Below are 26,961 nucleotides of genomic sequence, written 5' to 3' on the forward strand. Positions count from 1 at the left end.
TATCTCTTAGGCCATGTGAATTAAAAAAAAATTATCATACTGAATTATTCCATGTTATGGCTATAAGTCAGAATAACTATTATGTCAGTAAGAAAAAGAAGCCATAACATATTATAGAAAATTATTCTTTAGCATCCTTAAAACATAATACTTATCTTTGCCCACTTTCATTCAAGAGGTAGCCATTTGATTTGGAAATACTTAATTATACCCATGTCCCTGTTCCTTTCATTTCTAGTCATTACTAAAACCAGAAGCAGTCTACATTTCTTTGGAGCACTAGCATTCATTTTGGGTACATTAAAGAACAAAGGGTAACACTGGATAAAAAGAAAGGGCTGGGTTTGAAACAGGACAAAGGCTTAATGAGATTTAGTCTATTATATTTGTTTATATAACTCTATATCCTTCTCTGTAAGTCTTTAACTGTTTATTTTAGGAGGCATGGTAAAGAAATGACAAAAAAATTTATCTTAATTTGTAGACATAGAACAGGATGACAATCATTCTAGGTAAGGTACAGCATGTAGGAAGCTAAGTTAACAGGCTATACAAGTTTGTTTCAAAATACTAGTTGGAAAAATACTGCTTTAGGGCTCATTATTTGCAAATCTACTTTACTACACAACATTTAGTGTTTATAGCTAGTTAAAGGCTGAGGTCAAATGTGATGTCCACAGCATCACTTAAGAAGGCAAATCTATCCCAGCTTTGCAGAACTTAGTCTGCAATTTGATGCTATACTATTTATTTTCTAAATGACAATGCTAAATTGGATAGTTTCTTTCCTTCATTTATTTGTATATCATTCTGGATACATATCTAGCTTTAAAGTCTTTTTCTGAGGCCTCATTCTGGGACGGAGGTAATCCTGGGTTCTCAAAAGAAGACAAAACCTTTAGTAGGTTTGGCCATATTTGTAGAAAGGCTTGAATTTGAAAGCCTACCACGGTCTGTTATCCAAGAAGCAATATGTCTAGGTTCAAAAAGTCTTTAACAGCCATTAGATTGACTATTTGGCAATGAACTTTTTTGGGACTACAGTTAACTTCTAAAGATCTCCTAAGGCAAAGAGGGACTGCGATCTGTATTGGTGGTGGGAGTACTCCCAATGATGAAGTCATGAAGCTTCTAAGGTATTCTGGAAAAAAAAAAAAGTCCATCTATTTAGAAACAAGTTGCTTACATTCTTATAGGCACAACAAGCCACTGATTTGCAGATAAAGAAAAATATTGTGCTTAAATCAATCAGAAGATAAGTGTGTGGAACATGACCATAATTAACTTCTGATAGACTTAAACACAAATGTTTTGCTAATTCTACAAATGAATGGTTGTGCCTATGTGAATAATATGCTTTTGGGGTCCAGACCAATTATTCTTTCTTCAAGGTCTTTTAGAACTGAGTCTTCAGAGTTTAACCAACTCAAAAGATTATAATTTTCTAGATTCTTTATGCTTTAAGCATATACCTTAATAAAGGAGATTTAAAATTCTTTTTTACAATATAGTTAAGAAGGGGAACAGATCTGATACAATAAGTTCTTCTACTTTATAATTATATGGCTAACACTGACATAGGGATTTAAGATTTGCAAAGTGATTTACATGCATCTTCCTATTTGATCTCACAACAACCCTGCAAGGTATTAACATTATCTCCATCTTATAAATGAGAAAAGAGGCTGAAAGAGGTTAAATGACTTGTGTCACAAAGCTATTTAGTTGGTTCAGGCCTTCCTGACTTTCAAGATGTATAAAAATGGAGATTTGAACCCTAGACTTCAATTCCCAGAAGTCCTTGGTAGTTCCCAGAATTCCCTAAAATCTCACCTGAGTGCTCACCTGGGCCGAGAACAAAATGGGTATTTAAACTGACTGTACCGCCTACTTGCTCTCTCTGCTTCCACTTCTAAGCACACGCGTCTCTCTACCTGGCAGGTAAGATGTAGGTTGCATGTGCTTTTCTTATTTTGTATTCCTTATTTTCTTAATTCTAATAATCTTTAATAAACCTTTAAAAATATAATACTTTTAGTAGAAAAATTAATTTTAATTTTAACAGCTGACAGCTCAATTCATGCAGAATCATTTTGTAATTTATAAATAAATTTACAAATAAGGGGAAGAGGTATTAAAAAAATGTTTGGAGACCATGAGTTTAGGACACTAAGATGTTAACTGATTTATCCAGAGTCATACAGAAAGTATATGTTGGGGGGGAGGGGGGGAGTAGGGGGGAGAAGGGATTAGACTCAAGTCTTCCTTCTCTGCACTCTGCCACTTCTCATTCCAGATGAAGAAAAATGAAAAAAGATAAAGAAAATAATCTTAACAATAAAGTTCACATTAAAGTACAGTGATACTTATGATAAGCATAACTATAAATATTTTGAAGTAATATAAAATGCATGCATAGTTGACATTTTGGTGCTTTTTCTGTAAGTCTGGGTATTGTAGCAGTTACAGCAACACAAAGTATAAACCATTGAAGTGAGTCAAAACAAATAAGTAGCTCAGCATAACTTCCTTTACATATTCTATAATTGATCTTAGTCAAAAGGCCAAGAAGTAATGATAACTTACTTTACAAAAAAAAAAAATTCTAGAAAAATAAATCAAACTGTAATCTTTCACTGATGTTTTATCAATGTTTACTTGACATTTGAAGGCTGTTTCAAAACAATATTTAAAATTTTCTTTTTCTACCAATCAGTAAAAAAAACGGTGTTTTGCAAACAAATATTTTGATCTTGGAGATTAGACTTAAAAGAACTTTTAATATTTTTGTAATATCAATCTTTTGGCAGGGAAGGAGGGGGAGAATTGTCAGCAAGAAGGTGGGAGAGAGAGACAAACATGTTTTATTACTGACTGCAGAGACTGGCCAATTTAATTAAGGTGAGATCTAACAATTAGTTTTATGACTTTGGGTTTTTAAATATATCTAACTTCTTATAATGTGTTATATTAGTATGCAACAAATTCCTTTGAGCATCTCAAAACATGATAATAATGTCTACAAGGGAAAAAAGGCTTTAACCAGACAATTTTACTGTTTTGCATTCAACAAATCTTTTGTAATAAAAAAAATTTCAATACAGTATGTTAATAAATGATTTAAGTAATTTTCCTTTTTGCAATGACATAATTAGCTTAATATCATTAAAAATTCTTTTGCAATAAAATGTTACAGAAGAATAGAACTTAGTCTTGTTAAAAGCAAGTTGTTCCATATATTACGTATCTCTTAAATTATTTGTTACTAAATTTACTTTAAGAAAGTCTGAAAACATATTGATGGGTTTTCACAAACAGCTGAAATAAATGTACTGTGATTTTCCCCAGGGAACAAATTAAAAGTCAAAATTTTAGTTTCTTGTAAAAACTAAGTATATGTTTCATTAAGTATTGAGGAATGGAAACTGAGAACCATAATGAGGAAGGTAAAGTTTCAAATGACAACTTCCCTCCCCTTAAAAAAAAAGAAAAAAGAAAATAAGAAAACAACACTCTGTGAGAATTATGTTACATATATAACATAGAAATTGGAAGCTACATGCATGCAACAAAAACACTGGAAATTGTTTTAGCAGCAGTCAAGATTTCAAGACAGTCCACATTATAACTTATTTTGTCATATGGTAGAGCATTAAACACCCTTTAGTCAAGATAAAAAGGAACACTATTAATAAAGGAATTAGGGTAAAGGGATCCTTGGTCAAAGCATTTACCTAGAGTTGTAGCTTAGCTATAATTTTAAGTTTTTAAAATTATTGTAATTTGGGGTTTGTCTCTCATTTCTAAAAATACTGTTAGTGTAAAAATATGGTTTTACGCTTTTATTTAAACATCTCAAAAAAATTAGAGGTTGAATATTTTGACTTTCTGATAATGATATAAATTTTGAGTTTTTCTTATTATACTAGTGATTCCCAATTTTATTTTGTGGAACAGTCCACCGAGTCAGGGTTTAGCTGCTAGTATATTTCCTGAAAAATTACCACTATTTTCTTACATTCTTCTGAATTAGGAACATTTCAGAATTACAATTGAATTCTCTTTCTCTTTTTTGAAAACAAAACAAAACAAACAAACAAAAAAAAACCCTTTACCTTCTGCCTTGGAATCAATTGATTCCAAGGCAGAAGAGTGGTTAGTACTAGGCAGCTGGGATGTATCTAGGGCCATATTTGAACCCAGGACCTCCCTGGTTCTCAATCCACTGAGCTACCCAGCTGCCCCCAATTCTCGTTTTTTTTTAAAAAAGAAAGTTTTCATTTTAGAGCATTTTGTATTTATCATGTTATATTGTGAAAATAATAAAATAAAACAAACATTACTGGTAAGGCTAATAAAAATTCATTTTAAATATTTCAAACATCCCCATGAACAAATCAGCTTCTTTACTTTTATTCTCCTAAATTATTTAGTCCCTTTTTGGGGTGTGGAATTTGAGATGACTTCTCTCTTACTATTATTGATATTTTGATATTATCACATAATCTCTGAGCTGGAAGTAACTTTGGTGGTAAATCTAATCCAATGTACCTGGAACAGGAATCTTCCTTCTAAAAATGCTTAATAAGTGATTGTTGTTGGTTTGCTTGAAAATTTCCTATGATGGGAGCTCATTACTTATTGAAAAGGCCCATTCTAATATGAAAAGCTTTTTAATGATTTGTAATTGTTAGGAAGTTTTTACCTTATAAAGAGAGACAAAATTAACCTGTCTGCAATTTTTACCATGACTTCTAGGTCTTATCTAGGGTGCTTCTTTTCTCAAATTTGTGGATCCATTATATTTTGTCAGCTCAATACAAATTATTCCCATTTAAGAACTTAAAGTAGCATTCCTAACTTCAATGATATCTTTCCTTCCCAGTTTTAACCACAAAATTTATCTAGTCAATTAAAACTTCTCTTGACAAATCTGATTTTGATTAAATCTTTGCTTCTTTAGTGCTGTCCATAGATGTCATCTAAGGTGGTTTTCAAAGACTTCCAAACACAATATAGTCATGGAAATATAAACACATTTAAGACTATCTTAAATTCTGTGGAATGACACCATTTCTATTTTCCCCTCATCCATTCACACTTACAGAACTAAAAATTTTAACACAATATACCAGAAATTTCCATTCAAAATCTTTCTGGTATTGATAAAAGATGGCAGATGCCTCTAGTATAGCCCCTTGCCCAAGGTAGGTGCTCAAACAAATACTTATTGTTCAACAAATTAATTTTATGTTACAAAAGATAAAGGAATTTAAGTTTAAACTTGGGCCAGATTTGCATCCTAAAATCTCTAATTAATATAAATTAAACTGCATTACTGTGCTGAGACCAAGGCACTCTCTTAAAAAGATAAAATTAAATAATGTCTTAGATGATAAATATAAAAAGATATGGGCCATTCTCAATAAGTACTATAACCAATTTTTGGAACTTTGGATATATTAAACTTCAGCTTTCCTTTGAAACTCAACACTCTCTACTGCTTAATCACTGGGATTTTGGAGGACACATCAAGGACCATATCTAGTTTTCATACTTTTGCAATTGACAGTTATAGATGCCCAGGCCAAAACATATCCCTAAATGTTCCAAACAGAATTTCTTGAAATCATGATTATTTTAACTACAGTTAACTATCCAAATTAAAGAGAAAAATATATGCAACTTCCAATTCTAACACAAATCTGTATTTTAAGGAATATTTATAGAAAATTAAATATATTTCATACCTTGTGCAAGCATGTTAAATTCCAAGAACAGTGCTATGTGATAAAGCTCCATTGCTTCTTCAGCCCTAGTCAAACTTGGCTTTCCTGCTACCAGAGCCTGAACTTCACTCAGACTCCCCACAGAAGGGCTACAGTGCAAAACTGAGAGGTCGACTACATCAGTATACATACAGTTTAAAATAACTTTAGCATATTTTTTTGGTATGATGGACTCATCAAGTATAATTCTAGTGGGAGTCCGCAACGTTCGGTCTGTAATTTCTTCACCAGTCCGTATCCTTCTTTGCAATAAATTTCGAAAAAATGGGGACCGTGCTGAAATAACAGCCTTGTGAGCTCTAAGTTCTTCATCTAAACAGTTCTGATTTCCAACAAAAGCTTCAACTAGTTCAGAGTCTGATGAAAAACTGAGGACAACATCATAATAACACATATAATCAAACAGTCCACGCATATCTACATCAAGGGAATTCGGTGTTCCAAATTCTTCAGTGAGCTGCACTAGTATATCAACATTCTGAAATCTTGAATCCTCCACTCCAAATTCGCCTGTGTAAAGATAGTGTAACAAGGCAGAGAACATGGGCATATCTATACCTGCTGTATTGATGTCCATTATTATCTCTGCTCCATACTCTGGGGAGGAAGAAAGCAGGGTCTTAAAAAATGGACACCTTGCTGCTAAAATGGCCCGGTGCACAGGAAAACAAGTTTCTTGAAATATTAAGTCTACATCTGTACAATACTTGTACTCATAAAGATCAGCCATATCTTTTTGCAGTGTTCGAGCTTCTGGCCGGGCCAAGCTGGCTTGCAGAGAAAGTTCCTTTAAGGCTGATGTTCCCTCATATTCCTCTACTAATGCATTGACATCTCTCACATCCCACCCTGAGAGGAGTTCTCGCATCTGCTTAGCATGGTCAGCAGAGCGGCTGGATTTCCGACGTTTAATAAATTTCTTCTTGAGGGTGGCAAGGCCAGAGGTTTTCTTTTTCTTGTCTTGTGGCTTCTCATGGCCATGATCAAGACTATATAATTTTGATTCACATCCATAGCCTTGATGAGAATAGGATGATGTTCCTAAAGTAGAAAATGAATAATTAATAAAAGCTGTTTTCCTCTTTCTTTTCCAATATAATCTTATTTTCAAACATCTTTTCTATTGCTAACTTTTATCATGAGAATTTACATTACTTTTATTTAAAACATTTTTTTTCCATTTCAAAAGGAAACTAAATCTTGGTTTTAGTAATAGTATAGCAGCCTTTTTTTTTTTTAAACCCTTACCTTCTGTCTTGGAGCCAATACACAGTATTGGCTCCAAGGCAGAAGAGTGGTAAGGGCTAGGCAATGGGGGTCAAGTGACTTGCCCAGGGTCACACAGCTAGGAAGTGGCTGAGGCCGGATTTGAACCTAGGACCTCCCGTCTCTAGGCCTGGTTCTCAATCCACTGAGCTACCCAGCTGCCCCCAGCATAGCAGCCTTTTTGAGAGAAAAACATATAATTTGTTCTAATAACTTTTCTATCCCTTTTATAGTGAGTAACTCTTATTCAATAAATTATCAACATATCTTCTAATGTCTCCCATAGAGTAGATACTATTGGGTTGACTTTCAAAGATCTTGATTAATATTTAAAACAACAACATGTATCAGAACAACTCTACATGTATGTAACTAGCAAAGGGTTCACACTCAGGGCTATAACTATGAAGACTAAACAAACAAGTATATTATACCATTTAAACCATCAACAGAGATTTTCACAGCATAAATGTGGCTCTAATAACTTGCGATCACAGTGAAAATAGCCAAAATGAATTGCCAGGTACATTAGCAAATCACATGGACAGGGTATAACTCAGTGGATAGAGAGCCAAGACTAGAGTCTAGATTCAAATGGGACCTCAGATACTTCCTTAGCTGTGTTACCCTGGGCAAGTCACTTGTCTAGCCCTTACCACTCTTGCCTTGGAACTGATATTTAGTATCAATTATAAAACAGAAGGTAAGGGTTTAAAAAACTCATATAGCTATAAGTAGATGTCTCTTTCTTTAAAAAAATGCATATGTATGTATATAGAAAACCTAGTAGGAAAACTTTTCTATAATTCATCAATCTCTTCTAAACACAGTTCTATTAAATTCTTTAAAAGGAAAGCATGAAAAAAATTGATGAAGTTACCTATAAATGTTTGTTGGGCCTGTGAGTTTCCCCCTACCCTTGGGGAACACGAATGGGGATAGTTAGATGCATTAGCACCCATTTTCTTCAGTCACTCAGGCATTTCACCTGCTGGCTCTTCAGAGGACAATCCCATAATCCATTTAGAGCCTTCAACCCTGGATCCAAAAGCCTCTTTTCATCCATTTCTTAAAATCAAACAAAAATCATTATATTCATTTTTATAAAAGCATATTTAAAATTTCACTAGAGAAAATATTAATATCTACTAGAAAAAATGCATAAAGTTGCAAGTACTTGCACTTGGGGGACAAATTATGGTTACAGTAACAGTAAGGAAAAGGGCTAGAAGCTAAAAGCAAGCATAATTAAATCAAAATGATATTCAAACTAATTGCAATTTTTTCAAGCTGTAAAACAAGCCAATGTTAAGTTGGTAAAGAGTAATAAGTTGAACTTTTGTAGATGTATTTGAAATTTCAGAGTAAGAAATTTCTTGGTGTAAAAACAACAAAACAATTTTAAATTCATAGAAATGTTCCAATAGTACTAAGAGCCCCAATTAAAAACACAATTTCAAGCAACATGGAAAACACTTAAAGATTTCTAGCCATAAATAAAATTAAGTATTAGAGGTTTTCATTCCCCTACTGATCCTATTCTGGACCTTCAAATCATGCTCCTGACTGAGTGTCTTCACTCTTTCCTCTCTTTTTTTAGGTTCATTTTGTATGTTGTCTTTCCCTCATTAGAATGTAAACTCCTCAAGAATAGCAAATCTCTTTTTGTCTGCATTTGCATCCTTGGCACTAAGTAGGTCTTGACACGTAATAAATCCTTCCTTCATTAAGTCCTTCCTGAGATTTTGCTCTTATACTCTTTCCTGTATAACTGGTCTTTTTTACTTGCTTTTTCTAGATCTTCACCCAAGTTACACTCACTATGTGTATCTTTTAAGGCTCAGTCTCAGGTCCTCTTATTTTGTCACTACATTATTTTGCTGAGTGTTCTTATCTTTTCTCATAGGTTCAATTAACATTTCTATGCAAATGACTTAGCCCTCTTTCTTAAACTCTAATTCAGAATTATTAATTGCCAGGAAGACATTTCAAATTCAAAATGAACAAAACTGGATTTATTATCTACATTCCTATTCTTATTTCCCAACTTTTCTAATATTGTCAGTAGTACCATCACCTGTTACCCAGGTTTCCAAACAGTATCATCCTTGTCTATGTACTATCATTTACCACTTGTCACATTTTTTCATTTCTACCTTCACAAGATTTCAAATATATGCTCTCTTCTATGTATTCATAATAGCCCCTACCCTAGTAGAGGATCACATCATCTCTCTCCTTAACCTATTACAATATCCTTTTAATTGGTCTAGCTGCCTTATGTCTCCTATTCCAATCCATCTTTTAACATGCAGTCATTAATTTTCCCATGTCACCCTACTATTTAATAAATTCCAGTAGCTACCTATTATTTCCAAAATCAAATATAAAATCCTCTATTTGGCATATAACCTTGGACCTTTCTACCTTTCCATTTTTTTTACACTTTATTTTCCTCTATGCATTCTATAATCCTGTTTCAAAATCTTCTTGAATCTGCCTTTTAACAACATTTATACCCATTTCTTTTCTTGCAACTTACACGGGATTACCTTATTTCAGGCCTCATCATTTCTTGTCTTAGACTATTTCAAAAGCCATCTAACTGATCTCTCTACCCTTTCTCATCCATTTTTCAAACAGCTGCCAAATCAATATTCCTAAAGCTCATATCTTTGACATTTTCTGGTTCAAAAAGTCTTAGAGGCCTTCCTACCAATTCAAAGATAAAATGAAAACTCCTCTGGCAACTAAAGTTCTTCAATTTAGCTCCAATGCATCTTTTAAGTCTGATCACATATTACTTCCTTCCACATACTCTTAAATGATCTATACAAATTGGCCAACTGTTAATTTTCACTAAACATACCTTCTCCTAACACAGTGCCTTTGTACAGGCTATTCTCTATTCATGAAATACTTCTCTTTTCACATCTGCCTCTTGAAGTAAGGAAACAAGCATGTATTTTTTTTTTAAACCCTTACCTTCCATCTTAGAATCAACACTGTGTCATATAGCTAGGAAGTATCTGAGGCAGCATTTGAAATCAAGACCTCCCATCTCTAGGCCTGACTCTCATCAATACACTAAGCCACCTAGCTGCCCTTAACAAGCGTGTATTAAGTGCCTGCTACATGCTAATGCTGAGCTAAGTGTTTTACAAATTGTTTAATTTGATCCTCACAACCCTGGGAGGCAGATGCTATTATTAGTCCTACTTTACAGTTTAGGAAAATAAAGAAGGCAGAAGCTAAGAGACTTGTCTAGTTTACATAGTGTTTGAGACCCATTAAGCTAACTGAAGATCTAGCCCTCTATCTACTATACCAATCAAATGTCTCTTGAAATCCCTTGGAGGAGACCTTTTCAGATCCTTCTAGTTACTTTTTAACTGCATACCCTTCCTGACCTCCAACCAAAACTACTTTCTATATATCTTTGTATTCTATTTGCTTTATCTGAATAGAGTGAAGATCTTTCACTTTTTATCTTTTTATTCCTAGCTTCTGGCTGAGTATAGGTGCTTTACTGAATACATGCTGAACTGAAATTAACATATAGCATGTGAGAATGAGGCAAAGTATAGAGGGTGTTATCTACAGAATAGAGACAAGTTGGGTAAGACATAAACTGGGTTTCCTTCTCTAAGAATTCTCAATTCCCATAAAAAAAAAGGGCACATTTTCACTAACACTTTGCATATTTTACACCATATATGCATGCCTATTTAACATTGAAGACATTAAAAACACTGGTTTTCTTTATATCGATCACATGTATGTCTGTGTGTATATGTATAACTTTTACATTGTATATACTCTTTAGAGAGGATCTTGTAATATATACAAAAAGGATCTAATTTCCCTGCCCCCCCATAATTCCAAATATAAAGCAATATTTCTTACTTTCTGGATTTCTTACTTGAAAATGAAAAAAAATAAAGGTTCTATAAGAAATAATACTGTCATGTCTACAAAATGGGAAATACATCACAATTACTTTTTATGAAAAGAAGTAAAACAATAACCCAGAAATAGCAGTATGACAAATGGAATTTCATTTAATTTAGCAAAAATTTACTAAGTTCCTATCATTAAAAGCTACTTGGCTAGATACTGAGAAAGATATAAAAATGGATAAGATACAGTTAGTCTTCAAGAAATTTACTCTAGTAGGAAAGATACTTTATATGAACAAAAACAAATATAATAAAAAAAAAGTGTGACAGTACAATAAGAGATCATAGGAAAGGTCAGGTTTTGTTAAGGGGAGAACTAGGCTTCATGATAGACACAGCATTTAAACCAGATCTTGATTTCATTAGATAGCAAGTATTCACATGCTTTGTCATCCATTAATAAAGGAAATGGAGCTGAAGGAATATACAGGGAGAGGGAATGATATGAGCTGGGTAAACAAACTTAGGCTATGTCCTTAAAGGGAGTTAATAGTCCATTTTGGCTGGGAGAAAACAGCTGTTCCAGGGAGATTTTTTTCTTTTTACTTTTGTAATGGGAGAGTAGAGAAAGATTAGGATATGATGAGGCTTATAGTAAAAAGTGAAAGAATCAGTAAGTAAACAAAGTGAAGCTATAATCAGGGATATTTAGACAAAGATATTTAGACAAATAAAGAATGGGGGCCGATAGGTAGCTGAGAGTCAGGTTTAGAGATGGGAGATACTGGGTTGAAATCTGGCCTCAGACACTTCCTAGCTGTGTGATCCTGGGCAAGTCATTTAACCAGAATTTGAGATGTGAAGGAGGGGAGCTAAAGGAGTACACATCAAATAAAAGGATCAAAAGCAGGAGGTCATCTAGTTCAATACCCTCATTTTAGAAATCAAGAAACCAAGGTCTAATTCTGTTAAGTAACTTGCCTAAGGTCATGTATGTAGTGAATGGCAGAGAATAACTACTTTTGGTAGAAGAATCTTCTACTTCTTCTACCTAACTTGTCTCAGAATCAATACTGTATATTGGTTCCATGGTTGTAGAGTGGTAAGGGCTATGCAAGGGGGTGTTGGTGTTGGTGTGATTTTTAAATGACTTGCCCAAGATCACAGTTAGGAAGAGTCTGAGGACAAATCTGAGCCCTGGACTTCTCCCCTCTATGCCTAGCTCTCAATCCACTGAGCCACTAGCTGCCCCTGAGTCTGTACTATATTAATATGTCTCTCTAAAACTTCACTGATAATCATAGGAAAATTATCAATTGAGACTGGTAGGTTGGGACTTAGGAGTGAATGGGTTTGGGAACAGCTATTGTCGCTTATGCAATAGAGAATAAGGGAACTCCCTAGATAATAAAGTGTCACAGTCCTGTAAGAATATCTGGAATGTCAAAGCCTTGAATAAGTTGATAGAGGTAAGAATTAGAAGGAAGCTTATACTAATGGGCCTCCAAGAGTTTGAAATCTGTGGTATCAGATATTTGGTGGCTTGGGAAAGAAGACAGTGGAGCTTGGTCCCAGCTCTGAGACTTGTGCCAGATCAGGGTTGTGAAAATATCAAAGGCAGGCCAAGAAAAGGAACATCCCCTGTGAAGATGTAGCAGGCATCAATATTGGAATTCAGACTCCAGAAAGAGATAAAGGTCTAGCCAGGCAGCTAGGTGGCACAGTGGAAGAACACTGGGACTTGGAATCAAGAAAATTTGAATTCAAATCCAGCTTCAGACATTTACTAGCTATATGACTTTGGGCAAATCACTTAACTTCTATTCACCTCAGTTTTCTCAAGTGTAAAATAAGGATAATCATAGCATCATTCTTTCAGAGTTGTTATAAGGATCAAATGAGAAAATATTTTTAGAACACTTATCACAGTACCTGGCTTGTAGAAGGTACTTATTAAATTCTTGTTTCATTTACTAACACTTTAAGATTCAGATTGTCTCCCACTCTCCCTCCCTTCTATTTTTCCTCTTCCCCACAGATATAAACAATCAATTATCTTGTTTCCTTACTTCTTACCACTTAAGAATATGAGAGAAAGCAGAACCTGGATGAGTGAACAGAAGAAAACTTCAAATACAATGGGTTAAGAGAAACCCAAGAGGTAAACCCAGAAGATGAGAATAATAATAAATGACAAGTAGTAGAATAGCTTGGTCATAGGGTCTCTAAGGAATAGATCAAAGATTTAAGAAAAACTAAAAATGGAATTAGAGATGTTAAGGAAAAACTAGAAACAGAATAATTAGCTTAAAATATAAAGTGAAAAACATGCCCAAGTAGTGGACTCAATAAAAAACAGAATGGAACAAACAGAATTCAAAGATTCTGTGATAAAACAAGAAAAACTAAAAAGGCCAAAATACTGAAAAATTTAACACATTATTTAAGAATCAGATTCCCTCAAAACCATGATCAAACCAAATTTCAAAGAAATAATTTGGGGGAAAAAAAAAGAATTAAAAAATTTGCCTTTATCCATGAGAAACAGATAACTTTATTAAACAAATTCCAAATGAAAAACATTCAACAACAGGGTCAAAATCTCCAGAGGTGCAGGTCAAGGGGAAAAAATTGTGTAAATAGCCAGGATAAAAGAGTTCAAGTATAAGTAACCACAGTCAAGATCATGCATGACTGCTACAACAATTCTAAAGGAAATCTTGGAATATGTGAGACCAAAAGGGAAAAGGAAAAGGCTTACAATCAAGAAATATTTACAAGGAGAAGTTACAAAACTACCGGGGGGGGTGGGGGGCGGGTGGGGGGTCAGACCTAAACAATCTAACAAAAAGTTAAAAAAGTAAAGTCTTACAAATCAATGAATTTAGCATGGAATTAAAAAAAAACTGACCAACAAAACATATACCTATTGGTTTTTCACATTTAAGTGTTTCCCTTGGCTTCTTGGGGAGGAAGGCACTAACAATAAAGTGCACACAGGAAAGGCTGTATTATAGAATGGGGCACTTGAACAAGAGGTAGAGGAGAGGAGGAAGTGCATTCTAGGAATAGGAGAGAGGCAGTGCAAAGGAATGAAGATAAGAAGATGAAATATCTTGTGTGAAGAATAGGAAATCTTTTTTTGCTAGACTCGAACTGACTAAAGGATAAGGCTTAATGGGTAAAATGGCCTCTGGCTATACACGACTTTAAATAGTACAAGATAGGTAAAGCTGAGTGTGCTTGCCCACAAGCTTAGAGGATAAAGGCCAGCAGGGGAATTTGTGAATAAGAAGAGAAAATCCTTTAGTAAAATAGAAATCAAGTAATAATTCACAATAATAATACACAACTGTCAAATTATCCAAATGCAGAAAATAGAGACTGTAGGTAGATCAAAAGCATGGGTTGCAGAAGTAGGTTCAGTTGTTAAGTGAAAACAGAGAAGTGACAACAAAGAGAGCAGAACTACCAGTTTCCAACCAAGATGGTTACCTAAAGGCAGGCAAACTGCCCACATTTGTACTGTGGCACTAAAATTCACACTAATGTGAATAATGATCAATAAATTTAATAAGAAACTAAAGTAAAAGAAGTGACACCTTCTACATGAGATCTGTATAAAAAAATTTTTTTTAATTAAAAAAGAAAAAGAGCCATGGAGTGGTAAGGACCATTGGTTGGGGCAGTGATAGCCAACTTTTCAGATGGAATGTGGTGTTCCTCCCTCACCCCACCCCAGACTGAGTGCTGTGCCTGGCCCCACCCCAACCCTACTCCACAAAGGAGAGGGAGAAAGCACTCCCACTGGGCTGCAGAAATGAGGAATGTTCTCACCACGGGTAAAGTGGGGGTGGGGAGTGGCCCAAGCACATCCCTCCCCTCTAGTTTGGCTGCCTCTATGCTGCCTCCCCTTATGTGCTGTGTATTCCCATTGGGTAGATAAGGCAGAGAGACCAGGGATGTGAAAAAATGTCTTCAGGTGCAGTAGAGGGGGATGGGGGGGGGGGGGGAAGGAACAGTGCTATACTTCCTCTTTCTAGTAACGAGCTGGGGGAGGGGGGCAGGGGGGCCACATGCCCACGGAGAGTGCTCTTTGTCCCATAGGTTCACCATCACTGGGTTAGGGAATAGCTTAAGTAACTGTGATATATGAACATAATGGAATGCTATTTCATCATGGGAAATAATGAAAGTTTACTAAAGAGACTTCTGTAGTATAAACTGATGCCAAGTTTAGTGAGAAGAGCTTGGAGAACAGATTCTACAAGGATAAAAAAAAACACTGTAAATAAAAACAACTCTGAAAGTCTTATGAACTTTTTTTTTTAACTCTTACCTTTCACCTTAGAATGAGTACTATGTATTGGTTCTAAGGCAGAAGAGTGGTAAGGGCTCTAGGCAATGCGGGGGCGGGGAGGGGGGGTTGTGAGGGGAGGGTTAAGTGATTTGCCCAGGGTCACACAGCTAGGAAGTGTCTGAGGCCAGATTTGAACCCAAGACTGCCCATCTCTAGGCCTGGCTCTCACTCCATTGAATTACCCAAATGCCCCCCTATGAACTCTTAAAAAAGCAATTACCAAGAAGAATTATGATTAAACAAGTTTATTCACCTCCTGAGAGAGGTAAATAAATTTAAAATGGGGGGAAATATATATTTACATAGATAGCCATTATGTGGATTAGCTTTGCTTAACTCTACTTAAGAGTTATTTTTCCTCCTCTCTCAATTTTTACGTAGGGGAGGGTAGTTGGATAAAAAAAGGAGAGAATTAGCAATAGTGATGACTAAAAAAAGGAGAACCACTGAAACATTTTATAAAAATGCACAGGAGAACAGAAGGATGCTGAGAAGGAAGCAAAGACAAGCAGGACAATTTTGAAAGTAACAGAGTTTATTATGCACTTTTACAAGAGAGTACAAGGCTTATGAAATAAAGCCGATTTAACATACAACCCTATTTTTGTGTTCACTGTATGTGGAAATGCTATTTTTGGTGGTTAATAAGCAAATAATAAAACAAATAATAATGAAAAAATAAATTAAAATTAAATGAATTAAAATTACAGGCTTACTTTCTATAGGAAAGTCAAAAGACTTGAGGGGTCCGAGGAAATGGGGCAGAACCACCAACATAAATATGTGAGGAAATAATGAAAATGATAAGCTAACCTCCATACCTTTCTTAAATACTTTCAAGGGTACTAGAGCATAAAATAAAATCTGACCTTTGTATCAAGAATGATAGAATGACATTAAAGTAATGGAAAAATAGTGCTCAAGATGTAAAGTTTTGTGTCTAAAGTGCTACCTAGAAAATATACTGTACCTCAGATCTGTATTAATCTGTTAAGGAAACTGATACTAAAACAAGATTAAAATAAAAATAATGTTCATCAGACTAAATTGCATATTTGATAAGTCAAGAACAACTATTTCTTTGACTAATTTTTAAAAAACAAGGTTAGATGTTTAAAGACCACACTTTTCTTTCTCTTGTCCTTTACTGAAATAATTTTCTTGGAAAGGAAAATATACTGTTATAAAGTTTCTGTCAGTTATCCCTTGTATTAACACTCAATTTTCTTTTTCTTTTTTTTTAAAACCCTTATCTTCCGTCTTGGAGTCAATACTGTGTATTGGCTCCAAGGCAGAAGAGTGGTAAGGGCTAGGCAATGGGGGTCAAGTGACTTGCCCAGGGTCACACAACTGGGAAGTGTCTGAGGCCAGATTTGAACCCAGGACCTCCCGTCTCTAGGCCTAGCTCTCAACACACTGAGCTACTCAGCTGCCCCCTAACACTCAATTTTCAAATAACATTTTAAAGTCAAATATTATGAGGAAAGATTATAGCATATTTATTCTTTTTAACTTGTTTTTTGGTTGATATTTGTTATCTAGTTGAGGGAAAAACTTGCCAAGCAAAACAACTTAATTGCCTTTCTAAAAAGTAATAAATGATCATATTATTTCTAATTTTTAAGTCTTCCATAGAACAAAAGGATGTTTGCCTTGAAAAGAATGTCTTTTTTTTTTAATACTTGTTTTATGACTTAGAATTGATACTAAATATCAGTTCTAAAGCAATAGAGTGATGATAAGGGCTAGGTAATTAAGGTTAATGACTTGCCCAGGGTCAGAGAGAGACCACATTGGAACCCAGTATCTCCTGTCTCTAGGCCTGAAACTGTATAAATGGAGATTTTTGAACCCTAGATTTCATTCCCCAGAAGTCCTTGGTATTTCCCAGAATTCCCTATAAATTCTCCTGAGTCTCCACTTCGGCGAGATCACAATAGGTATTTAACTGGTAGTAACATCTCCTGCATTCTCTTCCTTCGCAAGGATGCAGAAAGTATAGTGGTAAGCTAAGTGTGGGGATTTTAAATGGGCTAATCAGTCATGGGCATGTGGTTTTTATTTCGTATCCTCTTTATTCTTTGATTTCTAATGATCCTTAATAAACCTCATAAAATATAATCTTTTCATTATTAGAGATATAAATTTAATTTTTGCAAAACTATTCATTAAGCCACCTAGCTGCCCCTCCAAACAGAATTCTTAGGAAAGCTAGATGATGGTATATAGAATTTTCTATAAAAGGCTTTGGCTATTTTGGATCACTAATTTTTTTCATTCAGTCTTGAAGCCTATATGCAAAAATTACTACTACAACTAAGATCTTATGTAAATGAGGAAAGGGACCTAGGCCTTTACACTTAATTGCTAATGATTATGTGCCACATTTCCCCTCTAAAAGACTGCAAACTTCTTTTAGGAAGGCACTTAAATCTTACCTTTTCTTAAGCCCATGAGAATGAACAAATTACAAATGGTTAATAGATAATTTATTAACATAGTCTAATAAACTAGTAATTTCCCTTGTTATTAAAGCAGCTGTAATGGTATTTCTCATGTAATTTTTATATGAGGATTAGATTTTAATGATAGCAGTAGTCTCCAGATAATCATAATTGTAATTTTAAGATAGTTAGAATCAGTCATGATTTTAGTAGGCTTTTTGTGATTATTCTGTATTAAGGTTTTGAATTAAGTAAATAACTGCTTAGCGTAGGCCTTGGTGTCAGTCCCACCCTTCAAGGCTGCTATATCATGCACCCTCCACAATAATCATGGTCTTGAAATAGGAATGACCCAGGGTTTGAAGCCTGGTACCACCCAACACCACTCACTCTTTTCCCGTGTGTCACTAGTCCAGGTTCCATTGACACCCCCCCCCCCCTTCCATCAAGTGACTTCTACCAATGAGAAGTACATTCTGATCCATTTTTAACGTGATATTTTTAACTTGGTATATAAGTTGTGAAATTCTTTGGGGTATATAGGAAAGTCTCCCAGGGCTAGGGGTCTTTTGGACCTTGACCAGAAGTCCAGCTTTATTGTGAGACTTGGCTCTATCATAATAAACCTACCTTTCTTTTTGGCTTGGAGATTGTTTCTTGAAATTGCATTCTAGTGGTTAGAAATTACACAATACCACACAATACCAGGAAGAAAATATTTTTTTAAAAGATCTATTTTATATACATTTATACTTTTGAGTTACAAATTTCTCTCTCTCTCATTTAATGTTCAAATATCCTGCAAGATGTGCAATACAGGTATTACTTTAGTCATTTTCCAAATGTGTGAATTTAGGCGTAGAACAGTAAAGTGCCTTGCCAAAGTCATACTAAGGTTCAGTGGCAAAGCTGGGGCTCAACGTCCAATCCTGATTCCAAGTCTTTGGTTTTTTTCCCAATGACATCACATTGGGCTCTCTGTTCTTTATATCTAGTATTCTATATTGATGATTATCTCAGAAATAAACCAGGCTGGTATAATAATAAAAAAATTTAGAATAATATAATACTGAAGTACATTATAAACCTAAAAGTACAAACATAGAAAAATAGCTTCTACTCACTTATGTTATTTGTTTAGTTATATTTTTCTAACATCTCTAATTCTTTTTAGTGGTACAATTCAGCAGATGAAATGGAAGATGTAGAAGTCATTTCTAAAAACAGAAAATGTGCTAAATATAAGAACTCAATAGGGAATATTTCCCTTCAAGTTAAGTTATAACAGAGGAGTTTAATCTGTTTGATTATGCCACATATTATCATATATAATTCTTTCCATTTTACCAATGCTTAATTTTCTTTTGCAATCCTTGAATCTCTGAGGCTATCATTTCTCCCATGCATTTAATCACATTATAATTTGAATTTTAGTTTCCTGTTTACCCATCTTTTCCCCCCAATAAAATATTTAAATACATCAATCAACTAGTCTGCAATCGATGAATGCACATAATACTCAAGGGTGTCTTCTTTTTTAAGGTTCTAGGAGTAATCTCAGAAGGCACAATGAAAGTTTTTTGCTAACTCATCTCAAATCAATTATCCAGAGAAGCTAGGCAGTTTACTCATTTAAGAGCAATCTCATTAGAATCAGAATCTACTTTAAAAGGACAGGACCTATTGGGTCAGAGGGCAGAGATTGTCATTTTTCATCCCTATGTCCTCAGAATCCAGCACAAGGTCTCATAGTAGGCACTAATTAATATTAGATGAACAAATTATCTGTATGTGCTTGTTGTCTCTCCAATTAGAATACATTTTTTTGCCATTTGATATTATTTCATACTTAATACTTACATCTCTAGTGTCTGACACATAACAGGTTCTAAATGAAAATTTGTTGGATAGGGACATCAGAATCAAATAAGGTAACATAAAAAATACCTTGCAAATTATAAAAGGGGTAGGTATATCACTGTAAGTTACTATTAACCTTGAGAGTGTGAACTTTAGATTACTCCACCCTACTTAGTCTAACAAAAACAGGAAGGATTAAGTATTTAGGAGGATGGCTTATGACAGACATGTGCTAGCAAATGACAAATCAGAAACAGCTGACAGACCCCTGGGTTGTCCTAAGTCAAGTTTAAGCTACCATTGGTACATGTGAGACACAGGAAAGTGATGTAAAAAAAAAAATATTTCAGGTCACTTCCTCTCTCCGGCCTCTTTGGCGGTGGAGAGGTGGCTGGCAGCTGTGTGCTGAGAGTTTGGGCATCTTAGCATGGCAGCTGCTATTGTCTGAGTTTAGCAGTGAGTTTTCCTTGATACCATACTGGAGGAAGCTGAGTAGCCTAGTTCAGGTGAGGCATCTTTTACTGAGCTCTCTTGGAGTTTAGGCTGATTCTTTCTCCTTTACCTTCCAAACACTATCCTCTTAGAAAGCCACCATCTTCTTCAGAGACCTCCTGGTGGAGGACTTTGAACTCTCCCTGGCATAGGCCAGGTGGGAGAAATCCTATACTTTTCCCCTCTCTCTTCTCCTTAATTCCTTCCCTCTATATTAATTAAACCAACATAAATCTCCAAACTGACTTGGGTATTTTATTTGGGATATTCCCTGGTGACCAAAATTAATTTAGATTAGGTAACAACCCTAAAATTATTCTTACAAGAGAGAAATCATGTATTACTGCTTTTAACTCTTTTGATATGTTTATGTTTTGGTATCTTATATTTTCAACCAGACCCTATGTCCCTTATTTCTTGGGCAAAGCTTTACTGTGCTTTGTACACAGCAGGTACATACACACTTGCTGATTTGGATCTGCAAATATTTAATATAAAATGCAAATATAATTTGTAATCAGGCCCTATTACTTAATTTTTTCTTCTTTCCTTTGTGTTCTTAGCTTTGCAAAAAACTATTTCTAATAGCTCCCTGAAACATGTAGGACTTGAAAAGGCTGGTGGTTATTTTAGAATTTCCTAGAACTTTGGGGATTGGAAAATGATTATGTATGTAGCGTCTCTTTTTGACCCTTAACCTAGAATTTATTTTCATTTGTGATTAATTTTTAAGGCTTCTGTCAAGGCAGATAAACACAAACTTTCAAAAAATTTATTCTTAGAAATATGACATAGTTTATAAAAGGTTTTTTCTTTACCTTTTTATGTATCATGTTTTATATGTAAAAAATAATGAAGTTGGGCTAAAGAGATGACCTTGAAGATACTATGATTTTTAAATGTCAATGTTAGGGAAATTAAAAAATTTTTTGAGTAAAAAAAATTTGGGGGGGGGGGAGTGGATAGAAGAACCAAAATTTTTGTTATGGGTTTTGAATAATAATGTATTTCCATTTTAGCAGCATAATAAGGGGGGGGTATGGGAGAGGGAAAGGAGGAAAAGTCCATCCACTTGCTGCTTGATATACAAATTGTGGGATTACCCACTAAAACTGATCTGACAAGCAACACAAAGAATTCATATGAATTTCCACTTCCCACCTATTATCTACATTTAAGAGTAGTGTTAAAGAATAGAGATTTAACAAAATTTTGACATAAAAAAATTACTTCCTGGCAGCAGGAAGTAAATTTCTTTTAAAACCAGACAAAACAATTTCCAGTTCTGGAGCCAAGATGGTGGAGTAAAGGAGTAGAAGCAGGTAAGCTTGAAACCACTATGGTAATCCTCTTCAAACAATCTTAAAATAACACCACAAAACAAATACAGGAGTAGAAAAACCAACAAGGAGATAGATTGAATCAACTTTCAAGAAGAGAACAACCTAAAAGGCAGTTAGAGAACATCTGGGGCACAACCAGCAGGAGGCTACAGCAAGTAATAAGGAACAAGCTCCACCCCATTCCACATCCCACATCTATTGTGCCAGGTTCTCAACCTGAGCCCAAGATCACATCCAGACTCTAAGGCCCTTCCTGGACCAATAGGAGTACACACCCCTTAAAGTTCCAAGAAAACTTGCAGTGAGGTCCGGAATTCCAGCCCAGGGCAGCCTGTGCTGTGTGGCCTGATCTGTATGGGTCCAGAGTGAGGCCAGGAGTCCAAGCCTCAGCTTGTCATGAAGACATAGATCCCAGTTTGGGGTAGTCTATAGACCTGAAGCTGGTCCCCCTTATCCTCTTGCCAAAAGCTCAAGACAGAGCTCCAGGGCAAGGCAGTTTTCTGTGTGTCTGGCCAGATAAGGCCCAGAATGAGACCAAAAACCTATGCCTAAGCCTGAGGCTAGAATTTCAGCTATCAGCAGAGTTATAAGGAAAAGTTAAGGAGGAATGTGTGTAAGTCTGGAGAGGGCAGAGGCATACAGCAGCAGAGTAAAAGATTCTGGAACTCTGCAAGGGAGAGTTAAGCTGTTACTAAGAGACAGTTGGGTTTGAGATCTCTCTCTCTTTCTCTGATTTTGATCTGGAGATACTGGTTACTTGCTCTTGGTTGTTTCTACCTTATCTTTTCCATCCTACCTGCTTCCCTGCTGGCTGGTGATATTTACAGAGTTTCCTGGTGTGATCCTGAACCACCTGTCTGTAAGATCAGGTCTGAGGTCCACCTGGATCCAGGACCTCTCCTGCCTGCCTGCCTGCCAAAACCCACTACCTCTATTACCACCAAAAGGGGTTTTTGGATTAGTATAGGTTTATTTATATTAGAGTCTGAGGTCTTTAGACAGATAGGTAAGAATCAGTGTAGTTTAAATCTGTGAAGACTTCTGGTGAAAGGACATTAAGATTTGGGGGGGTTTATGTAGTTGACATTAGTTTAGGATTTTCCCAAATCCCCTTTTCAACTCCCCTTGTTTAATAAATCCCCAAATCCCTGTTATATAGTGGTCTGTGTTTGTTACCTCAGGACAAGGTCTGCCTGGACTCCATCTGTTAGCCTGTCAACCCACAGTTGGCCTTCCCAAAACAGTTATCCTTCTGATACTGGCCTATAATTAAACATCTAATCCCATTCCCAAACCACTTGCCATTACAGCAGTCTCAGGGGTTAATTAAATCAGTAGTGGGAGGTGGCTCTCAGAGCTCCTATCATACCATTTTGGAAGAACTGAAACTTGCAGGCTAAGGGCAGCATCAAGGAAGGATGGAAGTTTAAAAAAGTGTTCTAACCTCTAGGAGAACAGAGCCAACCTTTATAAAGGATGGGAAAAATAAGCAGACACCAAAAACAAAACCCACCTATCTATAGAGAATGTTTATGGAGACAAAGAGTAAAGCACAGACACAGAAGGGGACAATGAAAGCAAAGCAAGCATACAAAGTCCAAAAGAAAAAAGAAAAATATGACAGACTCAGATTCTGGGAAAGCTCAAAAAGGATTTAAAAAATAAATTAAGGGAAGCAGAGGAAAAATGGGGAAGAGAAATGAAAGCAATGCAAGAAGAAATGGGCCAAATGAAAAAAGAAGGCTCAAAAGCTGACTGAGGAAAATCATTCCATAAAAATTAGAAATGGGCAACTAGAAGCTAATAACTTTATGAGACATCAAGAAACAAAACAAAACAACAAAATCAAAAGAATGGAAAAGAAGAAAACATGAAAAATTTCAATGAAAAAATAATTGACCTGGAAAATAGGTCCAAGAGAGATAATATGAAATTTACTAGCTTATCTGAAAGCCATGATAAAAAAAACTGGACACCATAATACAATAAATTATCAAAGAAAACTGCCCAGATATTCTTTAACAAGAGAATAAAATAGAAATTGAAAGACTCCACAGATCACCTCCAGAAATCCTGAAATGACAACTTCCAGGAGTATAATAGTTTTAGTGACAAAAGCTGCAGTCTTAGTGTTGGGATGTCCAGTAATGATTATGTGCCCACATGAGGTTGAAGCTTTACTATTAAGACACAGAACACTGGCATTCTCAAACCAAAGGCTTAGGAGACATGAAATAAGTTTATCAGACAATGAGAACATGTTGAAACACTGCACTACACTTAACCTGGCTATGTTGCTTCTTGATTTATCTATCACTGGAGAACCACTCCACATTTGTGAGTCAGTAATACCAGTGGCAGAGAAACCACATGAAAATCTTTTAGACTCTCCATGAGAAAATGCAGATATGGTGTTATTTACAGATGGTTCATCATTTATGGGGGATGGTATATGATATACAGGAGCAGCTGTGGTAACAGAATATGAAACTCTAGGGTCAGCATCACTTCCATCTAATCTCAGTGAACAAGGTGCAGAATTGATAACATTAAAGAAAGCCTGTGTTATTGCAAGAGATAAAAAAGTTATGATTTATATCAATTCCAAATATGCCTTTGGTATGTATATGTCATGCTGTGTGTACCCTTTGGCTGCAAAGAGAGTTTCTTAACATCATCTGGGAAAACAATCGCTAATGCACAAATTATAAACCAAGTCCTAGTAGTTCTCCAATTGTCTGAAAGCTTAGCTGTGGTGCATTGCTCTGCATACACAGTTGGAATGGATTTTGTTTCAAGAGGGAACGACCGAGCAGATGTAGTTGCAAAACTAGCAGCAATAGAAGGCCCCAAGGTGATTTTAAATTTAACAATCATAAATGAAGCAGATTTATCACTGGCATAGAATGAGAAAGAAATCAAGAAATGGAAGCAGAATTTTAAAGCCAAACAAATCAATGGTATATATGTGTGGCATCACAGGGTAAACCAATACTGTCAAGAACATTTTACCAATAAATGCCAATCAATACATAAGAATGGTTATTTTGGCACACAAGGCATAGCAGATTCAGTAAAGAAAACATGGATAGCCCCTGGCATAACAAACATTGCATCAAACGTCTACATAGCTTGTGCAACGAGGCCAAGCATAAAACCAACATGCATTTAGAGGAAAGGCATTTGGAGGACATCCGCTAGCATATATTCCATTTGAACATCTACAAATTGATTTTATAATGATGCGATGCCAAAAGCTAGACAACAAACTCTGTTTAGTGGTAGTAGACAAATTAACAAGATGGCCAGAAGTGTTTCCATCAAACTAGAACACAGAAGCATTTGTAGCTAAAGTATTATTGAAGGAAATCATACCTAGATTTGGTTTACCATCAAGAATTTATTCAGATAGGAGAAAACAATTTAAAGATTCAGTTTTATAACAAATATATTCATACCTATGGAATACACCAAAATTCCATGTGCCGTACCATCCACAAAGTTCAGGACAAGTAGAGAGACTTAATAGAGAATTAAAGACGATGATTGGGAAATTATGTACAGAGACACTCTTGAAATGGCCTGATGCCCTACCGTTAGCTTTTTTATTTTTTAATCTGAGAAGCAGACCAAAGTGAGATCTGCACATTTCGCCCTTTGAGATGCTGTTTGGCCATCTGCCTATCCATGCAAAACCATTTAATTTGGTATACACTTCATTATTTGGTGGAGATACAACAATTGCAAATTATATTAGAGATTTATAGATGAAGATTAAAGAACTGCATGAATCAGGAGCCTTAATTCAAGCTGGACCAATAGATTTTTCATTTCATGATTTACATCCTGGAGATACTGTCTATATTAATAACTTTCACCAAACAGGAGGAACTCAGCCAGCCTGGGAAGGTTCATTCCAAGTACTCCTAACAACATCGACAGTGATAAAAATGAAGAGAAATCATCATAGATTCATTGTTCACATGTCAAGAGAGTACATAGAGACTGAGGATCAATAAAACTACAAGGAGTGCTACAACCAGACATTTTCAAGAATGGGTCTACTACTAAAACTAGACATTCAAACAACATTTTCAAGGATATTTAATTTATATTTTCTTGTACATAAAGGTTTGATTTTAAAATATAATGAATGATACTAAATGGGTAAATAGAATTTGTTATGATTTGTTTTAAAATTATTAATATAGAAAATAGTATTTAAATAGTAATATTAATAAACCAATGAATAAGAATTAAAAACGAAATCATTAATAAATAAAACTTAGTAAATTGATATTAATAAATATTAAAACTATAAAAATTAAATATTAAAGAAAATATTTCACCTCAGGGGAATATTATAATGTATATTCTTGTATATAATTTTTTTTCAAGGTTGTGTACATAGTAACTGTAAGGTACCTTTGAATTATTAGCTTTAGGTTGTTTCAATAATGTATAGTTAGAATTGTGTTAGATCTGTAATTGTATATCTGTATGTAATGTATGACTTGCATTTTGCAAGATGTTTTGCTTTCTTTCTTCTTCTCTTTACCTCTCCCTGTTTCAAATATAGAGTAGAGAATAGTTGGTTAAATGATTCATTGAGGAAGATGGGTCTCCCAAAGATCATAGGGGGTTATTTGTTAAAAGGAATTTATGTAATGTTTGCTTTGCCTCCTTAAGAGCAAAATTTCTAGGTTAGAGGAAGGTAAGTAATATCACTCTGTTGCTTTAAGACAGAGCAAATAGCTCTCGCCCTCCGTCTCTTTAAGAGCCCCTCCATAAAATGGGAAGGGCAGTTAGTTCTGGGCTCCATATTGCTCTAACTTCCTTGGGAGTGAAGTTGCTGGGTCACTCTTTCAGATAAAGATCAGTCAGTGGCTTTTGAGAGAGTTACTTTTGAGAGTTTGAGATACACCTATGAAGTAGAGTTAAAATCTGATTCTGGAGAACTCAGAGGGACTCTGTCCATTCTCTCCGACTTGGGAGCAGGGACTGTGATAGTGTCTCTCTGACAAGGGATCTGACAGTTATATCTGGCAGTTTGTTTTTCCATATCAATTTAAGATTCAACATTTAGTATAGGTTAGTTTAGATAGAGAAAATATTTTAGATAGTGATAGTAGTTTAAGGAGACTACCTTGTAGGCAAGAAGACACTGCAAAGAAAGAAGTTAAATTTTGGGGGTTTTATTTAGAGATTTTAGTATGAGGTTAAGAGATTTCCTATCCTATTCCTAATTCCTGTTCTTATCCCACCTTTACTATAAATAAATAAGGGTTGTATCAAACTGCTTCAGAACATTTATCAACCTCCTGCACAATAATTTAACTTCTATTAATTATCTACAAAAATAGGATTAATATAAAAGCTTTAGCTTATTAATAACAGCATCAGTTTACTCATTACAATAGCTAAATTTAAGAGACAGGAGAAAATACTGTAAGCAATCATAAACAAACAAATCAAATGCTATAGAGCTACAATCAGAATCATACAGGA

At 35.1% G+C, this 26,961-nt stretch overlaps 1 protein-coding gene across 4 annotated transcripts in view; it reads right to left on the reverse strand.

Annotated features, from left to right (window-relative positions):
• BTBD7 (BTB domain containing 7) overlaps nt 1–26,961 on the reverse strand; it is a 107,977-nt gene that overhangs the window by 48,367 nt on the left and 32,649 nt on the right. For all 4 annotated transcript variants that reach the window (XM_056810473.1, XM_056810472.1, XM_007472569.2 and 1 more), the window contains exons 2-3: nt 7,936–8,123; nt 5,751–6,830 (exon numbers count right to left, since the gene is read on the reverse strand). In XM_056810473.1, coding sequence (XP_056666451.1) covers nt 5,751–6,830; nt 7,936–8,017 — 1,162 coding nt within the window. In that variant the 5' untranslated portion in view covers nt 8,018–8,123. The remainder of the gene's footprint in view (nt 1–5,750; nt 6,831–7,935; nt 8,124–26,961) is intronic.

Source organism: Monodelphis domestica, chromosome 1, assembly GCF_027887165.1.
Source record: "Monodelphis domestica isolate mMonDom1 chromosome 1, mMonDom1.pri, whole genome shotgun sequence".
Lineage (NCBI taxonomy): Eukaryota > Metazoa > Chordata > Mammalia > Didelphimorphia > Didelphidae > Monodelphis > Monodelphis domestica.